Source organism: Sebastes umbrosus, chromosome 18, assembly GCF_015220745.1.
Source record: "Sebastes umbrosus isolate fSebUmb1 chromosome 18, fSebUmb1.pri, whole genome shotgun sequence".
Taxonomy (NCBI): domain Eukaryota; kingdom Metazoa; phylum Chordata; class Actinopteri; order Perciformes; family Sebastidae; genus Sebastes; species Sebastes umbrosus.
Window position 1 is genome coordinate 26,582,974 of NC_051286.1, and position 12,787 is coordinate 26,595,760.

General features: G+C 36.6%; 1 protein-coding gene across 1 annotated transcript in view; it reads left to right on the forward strand.

Moving 5' to 3' along the window:
- The first annotated feature begins 1,483 nt into the window (after window positions 1-1,483).
- Window positions 1,484-12,787, forward strand: part of adgrf3b (adhesion G protein-coupled receptor F3b) — a 28,516-nt gene continuing 17,212 nt past the window's right edge. The window contains exons 1-8 of the mRNA XM_037751479.1: window positions 1,484-2,185; window positions 2,494-2,585; window positions 5,481-5,541; window positions 5,758-5,770; window positions 8,711-8,863; window positions 11,700-11,852; window positions 12,295-12,356; window positions 12,464-12,522. Of these exons, the coding sequence (XP_037607407.1) occupies window positions 5,488-5,541; window positions 5,758-5,770; window positions 8,711-8,863; window positions 11,700-11,852; window positions 12,295-12,356; window positions 12,464-12,522 (494 nt within the window). The 5' untranslated portion in view covers window positions 1,484-2,185; window positions 2,494-2,585; window positions 5,481-5,487. The remainder of the gene's footprint in view (window positions 2,186-2,493; window positions 2,586-5,480; window positions 5,542-5,757; window positions 5,771-8,710; window positions 8,864-11,699; window positions 11,853-12,294; window positions 12,357-12,463; window positions 12,523-12,787) is intronic.

The following is a 12,787-nucleotide window of genomic DNA, read 5'->3' on the forward strand; positions in this document are numbered from 1 at the left end:
TATGGTCTCAATCGCTAGTTTCAAGTCTTTTTCAATACAGCATGATGTTCATTTATTAAATTATGGTCATTTAGAGTCAGATAGACCATAAAGCAGGGGATGCTTTAGGGCGCAGCAGGTCGCTACCACGGCGTTGTCCGTGTTTTCGTCTTAACTTTAACCCTTTCACAGTGTGTTTTCAGTTCATGAAAGTTAATTATGACATTCTGGTCGCCTCAAAATGTCTTATTCAGCATTCGGTTGTATTTAGCTCTACTCTCTCGTGTCACTTCTGGTTGCAAAAAGCCAAGATGGCGTCAGCCAAAATGACGAACTCGAGGCTTCAAAACGGCAGTCCACGAACCAACGGGTGACGTCACGGTGATTACGTCCGCTTCTTATATACAGTCTATGGTATTTCCTTATTGCTAAATCCAATTGCAAAGTATAATTTGATAAGATCATCCACGGCAGACATAATACGGCAAGCGGGGGCATGTAGTCTGATGAGGTTGATCCAACCTTGCAAAGGGTTAGGGAAGGGGTCAGCAACCTGCGGCTCCGGAGCCACATGCAGCTCTTCAGCTCCTCTCCAGTGGCTCCCTGTGGATTTATAAAAATGGGAATGAATAACTGTTTTTTGTTTACATTTTCATTTTTATTTATCGTTGTTGTAGGTCTATGGTACGACGGTACGACGGAGTATTAGGGCCACATTGAGGAAAAAAAATAAATCTGAGATTTAGATAACAAAGTCATAATATTAGGAGAAAACAAGTCGTAATATTATGAGAATAAAGTCAGACGCTTATGTGAAAAAAGTCATAATTTTATGAGAATAAAGTCATAATATTATAAAGTAGTAATTTTACGTGTTATTTTCTTTTTTTCTCGAAAGGTTATGACTTTATTCTCGTAATATTACGATTTATTTTCTCGTAAAGTTAGGACTTTATTCTCGTAATCTTACAAATTTTTTGCTCGTAAAGTTATGACTTTATTCTCATAATATTACGATTTTTTTTCTCGTAAACTTATGACTTTATTCTCGTAATCTTTCAAAAAATGTTCTCGTAAAGTTATGACTTTATTCTCGTAATATTACGACTTTTTTTATCCAAAAGTTATGACTTTATTCTCGTAATATTAAAACTTTTTTTATCCTAAAGTTATGACTTTATTCTTGTAATATTACGACTTTTTTTTATCCTAAAGTTATGACGTTATTCTCCTAATATTATGACTTTATTCTGGAAATCTCAGATGTTTTTTCCCTCAATGTGGCCCTAATACTCTGTCGTACATTTGCTCTTTGGCCCTCACTGCATTAGACTTATATACTTTATACTTAGACTATAAACTGTGTTACCTTCATCACAATGATCAAATGTTTTGCGGCTCCAGACAGATTTTCATTTTATTTTTTTGCCTAACATGGCTCTTTTGATATTAAAGGTTGCTGACCCTTGGGTTAGGGTTAGGGTATGTGGTTCCCTGACCCCAGAAAAAAACACTTCTCGTGAATTTGTGACTTTAATCTCAGTGAATATCCAAGTTTTTTTCTCCTAAATTTATGACCTTAATCGTAGAGTTTTTTTTTCTCGGAATACCACCCCTCTCCCGCTACATAATAGCAATTGTTTTTGTAAGTACAGTACTTGAGTAGGTAGTTGCTTTCCACCACTGCTCATAAGTCTGATCTGGTTGTGGCATGTGATTGGCTATTTGTCGGTGATGGTGGTGTTCGCTGGATTGGAAACATTTTTAGTTAAAAGAGGACTTATGAGGACTCAAAGAGAGCACAAACTCATCTGGTTTCATGAGACGGAGCAGCTGCTCTGTGACCTCCTGAAGGAGAATGCTTGATTTGATAAACAAATATCCATGGAAAGCTGATAGGCTCTGTGTGTATGCTGACCAGTCCAGCTGGCATGGAGACATGCCATCAATGCAAATGGTCTTCCAACACAAAGTCATGACATAAGTGTGTCCCGTAACAACCACCCCCAAACACACACACACACACACACAAACGTACACATACACCCTGTCCAGCTTAACCCCGTCTTTCTGACAGATCTGCTCACTTACTTTGACTCTAGTTCTGATGTGTGCCCGATAGATATGGAGCACAGTCAGATTTCTGTTTGCTAAATGCAGCAGGTTAATCATCTGCTTTCTGTGCGATGCCAAGTGTAAAGCCAAGGTAAGAGCTTTTTATTATTATATTTTTATCTTTGGGAGAAAGATGAGATCTTTACAGAGGCTAGATCTTACCACGTAGCACTTTCTTACAGACAGTAGGCCTATTATTTCCTAATACGAAGGTATAAATAGCACCATACAATTGGGATGTCTTGTTTAAACCTGAGAGCTCTCCTTGTTATTGCAACAGAAACCACCAGACGTCAAAATGAAATGCTTTACCATTCAGTACAAAAAATGTACATGCTATTCTTAATATGAATAATAAGGAACCTGTATTTTGTTAACAAGAAGTGTACTTTTTCACAGGCCAAAGAACATTTTTTTTTAATATCATCAAGTTGGACTGCATGGACATTTCTCGACTTACATGAATAAGTGACTGCTGCCGAAGAATCCGAGTAAGTGTATGGGTGATTTACTTTTACTTTAATTGGGGAAATGGCTCTTTCTATCTCTCTGAAAAAAACGATTTCCAAATCTTGAGGTAATATGTTGAATGATGAATGCAGTGCGGATTTCTACAGAAATACTAAAAATTCTGATATTTGACCTCTAGTTTTGTGAAGTTTGTGACGCTTACAATGTTTAGTTTTTGTTAAAATTGTGTTTATGGTCAATGTGCAATTCAAAAGAAAATTTAAAAAACATAGTACATTCTGGACATTGTAAGCTTAAAAAATAAGAACATATAATAACAACACAGTGGATACCTCTTATAGTGATCACGTCTGCTGTGTCAAATTGATATAACTTTATGCAGATGATTAAACTAACCATTTTTTTTTATTTTTCTTTAGGCTATTTCTCACACAGATTACCATCTAATTGACATTTTTTTGTATTTATTACATGATTATAAAGTAATGAAACGGACAGCTTCACTTTTTTACTGAATTTTATTGACCGTTTCAATGTTACCATTACGTTTTTCATTGACAGAAAATTACTTTCTTGGTCCTGTCATGATTTAAATGTGCATGCAGCACCAGCCTCAGGTAGAGCCAGCCGGAGGCAGATGGGTTAACGTGAGGCAAAGTATTATGGGTAGATAAAGTAAAACAAAAAATAGATTTAGAGTGTTAGTTAGAATGATTATTTCCCAAGCTTTTTGATTCATATAAGATCTTTATCACTGTAACCGTAATCGGTTTCCATTATCATTTGGGAATGTTATAATAATTATAATGGTTATGACATTGAGTTGTTCCTGTTATTGTGTCCAACTCTTATAGGATTGTTAATGTATGCATTTGTGTGTATGTAGGTGGTTACTGTATGTATGCACATTGTCAGCGTGCAAGTATGTGGCCCATTGTTAGGCTAAATAATGGTTAAAAGGAAGCCATGCCTAACCCAATAAGGAAATTAGGTGGGCATGACCTGTACCACATCAACAGCCATCTGACCACACTGGGTATATACCGCCACTGATGTGAACAGTGCACTGTTACAAGGACCAGAAAAAAAGAACACCAACTCATTGTTTGTATTAATAACCCAAATTCAAATTGATGCAAACAAGTTTTGGCAAGCTAGAATAGGAGCTTCCCGTTCTGCGGAAGGATAAACAGATAGCTGCTGATAAGAGTGTCATGGAAGTTTTTGGTGTTATAAAAGTGTAGCTGCGCCACTGTCAGACTCATAGTCAAATATAGACTGGCTGATGTTTGAACAGCTAAAGCACAAGTCAGATAAAAGTGCATGTTTGAAAGATTAGTACAGTACTGTGTGAATAGCAAAGTTTTTCAAGTTAAGTTGTTTATTATCATGGCTTTTTAAAGGCACTGTTCGTACTTTTTAACATTGCACTGTTACAGGTGTATTCACAGACATTATAATTGAAGAGTTTGAACTATGAGTATTATATGTATTCCCAACCCAGTCTCACTCCCAACTTGTGAAATAATTGATTGACTGATTAGGCAATTTTTGGGGGTAATTTGGCAAAGATTGGGCAGTGGCCCTCAGCATCGTAAAAAACAATGCATGGAGGCACCATTTCACGTCAGTTTGTGATGAACCGGGCTTTCAACTAACTACAATGTAAACCCACCCCGCAGCGTTATTTGACGGTCGCAAGTGACGTAGTATTAATAGCGTGACTGTTCGTTCATGTGGGCATGAGGGGTGGTGGATGGGTCAATAAACTTTTAACCAGGAGACCGTTGTTAGTGTCCCGTCTGAAACTAAAAGTAACGTCGAGTTATTTATGTTTTATTTGAATTATTTTGTCATGTCATCATCACGTGACTCGTCGGTCTCGTCAGCCCCGTGAGTCACGTGAGTTGCTAGTCGGTTAAGTTATCGTCAACCACGACCATTTCCTAACCTTAACTAAATGGTTGTGTTGCCTAAACCTAACTTCCTGTGAAGTTTATTTTGAAAGGACACTATGCATGTAACAAGCGTATATTGACACACTGTCCCCGCCGTCAAGCGGCGATATTTGATGAGTTAGGAGGGAGAATGTGTTGGTATTTCCCAACTGATCATGATGGAAAATATAGACTGTCTCAGCTGGCACAAGCACCCAACACATAAGAAAACAAGATCACTGTCGAAAATGGAGATAGCAACAGTGACTACATTTACATGCACAAAATATTCTGGGTTTTGCCCTATTGGTGTTCGATCGTGCGTTACACAGCCACCCTCTTACATTGCTGCAACCACCTTCTTGAAAGGGTCAGCATTGTGATATTTTTTACATCCAAAAACCTGTTGATATCCAAGTCTTTCATAATGTTTAAAAGTAGGTGCGTTTCTCCTTCCCACCAGAAATGTGGGCTTTTCTTTTGGGCATGCATCCCTGCAAACTCTCGGCAAGTTGATTTGTGTACAATTTGTTGGTCAAGGGAAACATTTGGTCTAAAACGAAAGATTCACCCAAATGATTAGGGATCATCTTCTGAGGGACCCTGAATATAAATGAATTTGTGATAATCTGGCAAGTAGTTGTAGAGATATCTCCTTCTAGGCCAAAGTGTTTCTAAAAGGTATACAGACCAATTGTTGATATAGTTAGTCTAAAAATCATACACATGCTGATTAAAGACTTGTTCTAGCTTAAAACTCATTAATTATCAGTTAACTCAAGAACATTGTGCGACATGCGAAAGACTTGCAAAGTCCTGAAAATCTTTCATGAGTTTAGAAGATGCCTGTTTATAGAGGCATGTATATACTGTATATATGTGCATTTGTGAGTTTATGCATTTTCTGTCACCTTGTTCCTTAATTGCTGCTAATGTTCTAATGTTAGTTTACCTTTTTCTTTTTTTTTTTTACACCAGAGTAACAATGTGTTCCAGGGTGTTTCTGTTTCTGACAGGAGCTGTGTACATCCTCTATCAGGTAAAGATGCTTCTCAGTCTAATGTGTATATTTTTTGATAGGACATCAATTTTCACTTACATTTTATTTTTATATTCTAATATTCTATTTCAATGCACTTAAGAGTGTTGCATGTATATAATAAATATTAAAAATACAATTCTAATTGACACAAGACTGAATAACACCCATGACAGAAAGACTAATTTTGTTGTTTGCCTGTTCTTGCCATTGCAGGTCCTTGCCACAGGTGAGTCGCTTGGCTACGTTGTCATATACTGTAAGACGTTTCAGTAAGATACCTAAAACTTCCCCAAATTTGGCCAGTATTGAAGGGCCTGGTCTCACCAGCATCTTGATAGTGCTGACCTTTGAGGGGCAAGAGAGCCGGAGAGTCCTAAATGATCGTTTTGTAAAAGCTAAAAAAAGGGTCTCAAGGAAAGAGTGGCAAACAATCTTAATTTTGGGGAACTGGGCCAGTGAAAAGGGAAAAAAGGCAATAGTTTGTGGACAGTTAGGAGACCAAAGACGATGGTACAAACACGGACATTTGAATAAACTCTAAACTTACCGTCCTGTTAGAGACCAAGCGCTTTATTTTTCCTCTTCAATAAATTTTTTTTTTTAACAAAGTGGTGTACAATGGTGAACACAATGCCAAGGGAAATGTAGAGAGGTAAGAGAGAGAAGCACCGAGAAAAAAAATCTTAATATTACATCAATAAAGTCATAACTTTATGAGGAATAAAGTCATAATATTACGAGAATAAAGTCATAACTTTACGAGAAAAAAAGTCATAATATTACGAGAATAAAGTCATAGCTTTACGAGAAAAAAAGTCGTAATATTACGAAAATAAAATCATAACTTTACGAGAAATAAAGTCGGAATATTGCGAAAATAAAGTCATAACTTTACGAGAAAAAAAAGTTGTAATATTACGTGAATAAAGTCATAACTTTACGAGAAATAAGGTCTTAATATTACAGAAATGAAGTAATAACTTTACAAGAATAAAAATCGTAATATTACGTGAATAAAGTCAGAACTTTACGAGAAATAAAGTCGTAATATTACGAGAATATAGTCAGAACTTTTCGGAAAAAAAAGTTGTAATATTACAAGAATAAAGTCATAACTTTACGAGAAATAAAGTCGTAATATTACGTGAATAAAGTCATAACTTTACGAGAAATAAAGTCGTAATATTACGAGAATTAAGTCATAGCTTTACGAGAAAAAAAAGTGGTAATATTACGAAAATAAAATCATAACTTTACGAGAAATTAAGTCGTAATATTGCGAAAATAAAGTCATAACTTTATGAGAAAAAAAGTCGTAATATTACGAAAATAAAGTCATAACTTTACGAGAAAAAAGTCGTAATATTACGAGAATAAAGTCATAACTTTACGAGAAAAAAAAGTCGGAATATTACGAAAATAAAATCATAACTTTACGAGAAATAAAGTCGTAATATTGCGAAAATAAAGTCATAACTTTACGAGAAATAAAGTCGGAATGTTGAGAAAATAAAGTCATAACTTTACGAGAAATAAAGTCGGAATGTTGAGAAAATAAAGTCATAACTTTACGAGAAAAAAAAGTTGTAATATTGCGTGAATAAAGTCATAGCTTTACGAGAAAAAAAAGTTGTAATATTACGAAAATAAAATCATAACTTTACGAGAAATAAAGTCGGAATGTTGAGAAAATAAAGTCATAACTTTACGAGAAAAAAAAGTTGTAATATTGCGTGAATAAAGTCATAGCTTTACGAGAAAAAAAAGTCGGAATATTACAAAAATAAAATCATAACTTTACGAGAAATAAGGTCTTAATATTACAGAAATAAAGTAATAACTTTTCAAGAAAAAAAGTTGTAATATTACGAGAATAAAGTCATAACTTTACGAGAAATAAAGTCGTAATATTATGTGAATAAAGTCATAACTTTACGAGAAATAAAGTCGTAATATTACGAGAATAAAGTCATAACTTTACGAGACATAAAGTCGTAATATTACGTGAATAAAGTCATAACTTTACGAGAAATAAAGTCGTAATATTACAAGAATAAAGTCATAACTTTACGAGAAATAAAGTCGTAATATTACAAGAATAAAGTCATAACTTTACGAGAAATAAAGTCGTAATAATACGTGAATAAAGAAATAACTTTATGAGAACAAAAGAAAATAACACGTAAAATTACTAATTTATAATATTATGACTTTATTCTCATAATATTACAACCTTCTTTCTCGTAAACCTTCGACTTTATTCTCGTAATATTAAGACTTTTTTTTTCTTAATATTATGACTTTATTCTCGTAATCTCAGATTTATTTTTTTTCCTCAATGTGGCCCTAATACTCCGTCATACCGTCGTACCATAGACCTACAACAATGATAAATTAAAATTAAAATGTAAACAAGAAACAGCTATTCATTTCCATTTTAAAAAATCCACAGGGAGCCACTGGAGAGGAGCTAAAGAGACGCATGTGGCTCCGGAGCCGCAGGTTGCAGACCCCGGGTCTAGGCCTTTTCACTGGATGCACTGAAATTAAATTTAGATGACGTAGTCATGCGTAACCACAGCATGTTAACAATTTATCATATAGGATCAGTAGAAAAACTTTCCATGTACAGATTACGCACTATTTTTTTACATGTATGTTATGTGTATATATGTAGCCAATGTGAAATGTCAAGAGTACACGCGCAAATACAATTTTGTGATTTTAGTGACACAGAGGCGCATAAGGTTGACCACCTTCGTGGTTGTTTTCTTTATTTTGTGGTGAATTTGATTTATTTTCCAGTCTTATTTGGTTATTAGCCTGTTATGGCGGCCCCTTTGGCCATACAGTATGAATAACTTTGTCCTCTGCTTATGTTTCCAGCAGTGCTTCAACTTTTCATTTCTTGCAATGTCTGAATCTCTAATCTCTCACATTTTTGTTTTTATTGTTGAGCATCAATGAATGCTCAAGAAATTACGAATTTATATTTAAACCATGCGTTCATGTCATTTCAAAATTTAACACTGAGATGTATCATGTGGTTAAGTGTATCGTAGCTGTAGGCTGAGTTTATAGTGGTTCTCTCCACTCTCAACAACTTCGGTCAAGGTGCTCTTGTATGCATTAAATCCCTTTTCATTGTCTCATGTTGCTGTTGAAGATGTCTACATTGCTGAGCTGATGGTGGAAGGTAATGTCACGCTGCAGGCCGAGACCGTCATGTCAGTTTTCAACACGACGACTAACCTCACAGTGATCGATAAGGATGGCATTGCCCACCCAGTGACCATCTCCTTCAGTGAACTGGTAGCAGGTATGGTGCTGAAGCACTCTCTTCTTTCTTTGGTTATTATTTTAAACAGCTCTTCTTTAAAGGTCCCATATTGTAAAAAAGTGAGATTTTCATGTTGTTTTATTATAAAGCAGGCTCAAGTCCTATATAATGTAAAAACTGTGAAAGTATCGAAACACTCAATCCACAGGGAGATACACACAGCCCGTATTCAGAAAATCTGCATTTGAAACAAGCTGTCAGAATTTCTGTCCATTTGTGATGTCACAAATATACAATATTTAGACCCTTTACACAGATTTAAACGTAAACATTCTAAATGTGTCCCAGTTCATTCCTGGTTGCAGTGTATGTGAATGTCATCAGCTGACAGGAAGTACACATGGACTATTGCCTAGCAACGCAATTCTGTCGCAATTTTGTCGCAATTTTGTCGCAATTCCGTCGTAATGAAACAGAGCGTTTAAGTCAGAGGATAAATGCAGGCATATTCAGGCCGACAGTATGAGGAAAACAAAGGCTTTTTTGAACATTACAGCATGTAAACATGTTCTAGTAGAAACACAAAATATAAGTATGATCCTGAAAATTAGCATAATATGGGACCTTTAATTCAGTGAGTGGGAAATGGATGGAGGTAGGTGGCACGCAATACAGTTCAGCACACACTGCACAGTTACTGTATTGTTGGAAACTATTGGGCTCTATGTCTGTTTTTAACCACCAGTTGCTAAAAAAACTGGGACCCATCTCCATCGCCAGGACCCATAGTCGAAAATAACATTTATCTCGCTTCCTTATCAATAAACGTTTACATGCCACTGTATTATATCGCGCTGTGTATTGTTTTATTGTGCCTATCGTTGATAAATAAAGTAGCCCACTGAGCGTATATTTAATACATTGTGTCAGTGATGGACTGTAACCAAGTACATTTACTTAAAAACACATGATATGCTTATATGATATGATGCAGTAGTAGTACCGTAAGTATCGTAAATTGGCTCCATATTTAACTACAACATTAAACTGCTCTTACATGTATCCTCTAGTAATGTATTAACACTGAAAGGAGCTGTTCCACATACTGAGTATTTCTACTTTTGATACTTTAAGTACATTTTGCTGATACTCCTTCCGTACTTTTACTTGAATAAGTATTTCACCACTGGTCTTTTGATAAAACTAGGCTGTGCTTGCAGTAGAAAGAAAACTTTATTTATATCAAATAGAAAATAAGTACAGTGACAAACTCAGTGCTGTACAAGTCAAGCAAAGACCTGCCTGACCCTCAAAAATATGTGTTAATCAGCCACCCGAACACAACCCGATCCGCAAACTGCCAGCTACAACAAGCAAGAGAAGGTGGACTATTGCACGCAATGGATCTGTAATTTATTCATAACTTACTTGAAAGTCGCTTTGTCAATTTGTCACCCGCCCAAACCCATGATATTTTCTAGTACGCTCACTCGAATCCACCCGGGGTTCTGGGTCGACCCACGCATCACTAGCACTTACTCGATGCTCAGAGTTATTCCAGTTTCTTTTCAGGATCCTGAAATATGTCTCCTGCACTCCCCTGTACTTTTGCAGGTAAATGAGTGGGGGCGTGACATAGTATTAATAGCGTGAGAATCCGCCAAGGGCGGGCGGGCGGTGGGGACGGGTGGTGAATGGGTCAAACAAAAAGTAGACCTTCAGCCAGGAGATCGGTGTTGGTGTCCCATATGAAACTAAAAGTAACTTTGCTTTATTTTGTCACGTCAATCGTCACGTGACTCGTCGGTATCGTCAGTCTCGTGAGTCGCTAGTCAGCGAAGTTAACATCAACCACGACCGTTTCCTAACCCTACCTTATGCCGGGATCAGACTACACGATAGTTTTGTCTTTGACGATGGTCACCATGTCAGATCTGACGATCACAGCGCCATAAACTCTTTCAGTGTCTTGGTCGGGTGACTGGCAAGACTACACGTATGACCACGACCGATCATGGCACGTTGTATTCCACGATCATGGAAGCGTTGTGTGTGATGCTGGCGGTCTTGTGTGGCGAAAAGAAAAAGAAAAGAAAGAAAAAAGGGTTGTGGATGCGCTCCTGGGGGGCACAGAGAGGACGGTATGGGTTGTCAGTTTCGTTGTCCCACCTGAGAGCAGCAAACTCGGCATCCCTCCTCCTTTTCGCCATGTTTGTTTATTACCAAGTGACCTTACTGCGACTGTGCTCTGGAGAGAGCACCTGATTGGTCAACGCAAAGGAACACACGTCGTTGATGTCACACTAGGCGTGTCAAGACGAACAATTCTGACAGGCTAGACTTTTCCTCGGCCGTGTCGGGCTATAATCGGGCTGATATCGTGTAGTCTGAACAGGGCATAAGTGGTTGTGTTGCCTAAACCTAACTTCCTGTGAAAACGGAAGTTTATTTTGAAAGAACAATATGCATGTAACAAGCGTATATGGACACACCGTCCCTGATTAGTCCAAAAGTAACGCAAGAGACATACCCTGTGTGCCAGTATTCGACAAGTTGGGAGTGAATATGTGTTGAATGAACGCATGCTATCTTATCCTGATGACCGTGTCTGGCATACTGCCTGGATTCTAGGCTCTATTTCTCTGCTCCAATCAGAGTTAAGTAACATAAGAATCAAACTGGGCTGTGGGCTTGCTCTGGCAGGTATCTGTCTATCAAATGTGGTTAAACCAGACTCACACAGTCCTTATAAAGTAGATTTGAATTCTTGACTGTTCTGATATTCTCTCTCTTATATTTAATGTGATGAAGAAAGATTTTTGAAACCAAGTTTTCAGGGACTTTAAGGAATTGACGGCTGTGCTTTTCTTTCTAGAGTGCCAGATTATTGGAGATCAAACCAGTTGCAAATGCTATCCCGGGTATGTTTGGAGCAACACAGTGTGCTACAATCACAGCTGTTGCCGTGAAATGACTTGCACACAAAATGTGTCAGACATCGTTCCACTCTGCGTTGCCAAAGTCAAAGGTAAAAGTCCTGATGGGTGAAAAATGTTCCTCATTTTTTGTAGTATTTGTAGTATAGTTTTCTTTTTTTTAAATTGAATTAAAGTTTTTATTTATTTAAATAGACGTGTATTATTACCTTTAGTTACAAGATATCCAAAAACCCATGATAAATGCACATATTTTTAATCAATTTAGCAATTACAGCAGTACATTTTGAAGTATTTGCACTAGTATTTTCTATGATGTTTTTTGTTTTTTCGATGATTTATTTATTTTGTAAATTGATGTGACATAATTAACACATTTGTTTGGAATAAGGGTCACTGCAATCTGAAAGTATTCATGCATACTACTGTCTGTGTTGTTAGATTTTATTCACATTCTGTACTTTTTCCATATGTACAAATATGCTTGTTGATATCTGAAACTGAAACTAATGATAATATTTGCAATTGACACAGTTCGCATCAATGGATCAGTTATAATGAATACAGGCATGTGGAGTTCTGTCCAAACTACCCAGGTACATCTCACTCTCATCACAAATGTATGCTTATACATTGTTGGAGATGTTTGACACTGTAATACATAAGTATCATGTCAATTATTTAATGTTCTTTCTTTTCAAAGCTTGAGACTGAATTTGGAAAACTGAATGCCTTTGAGTACCTGAATGTAACCGGTCACAGGTATTGTACTTTGCAAAGACTTTTACGTGTCATTTATTTTTGTATCTATGAAGACCTGAAATGAATGATGCGATGGCACCTTTAACTAGAATGGCACTCGGAGAGCACAGACCTCCGCCCAAGGTGCGTGACTTTAAAAACAGATCACAGCTCACAGCTGGCGGTACCGTGAGGTCGTCGGCTTATTATATATATTATATTATATATATATATATATATATAATATGTATATATAACGTCACACTACGTTGTCTGTCATCCTGTC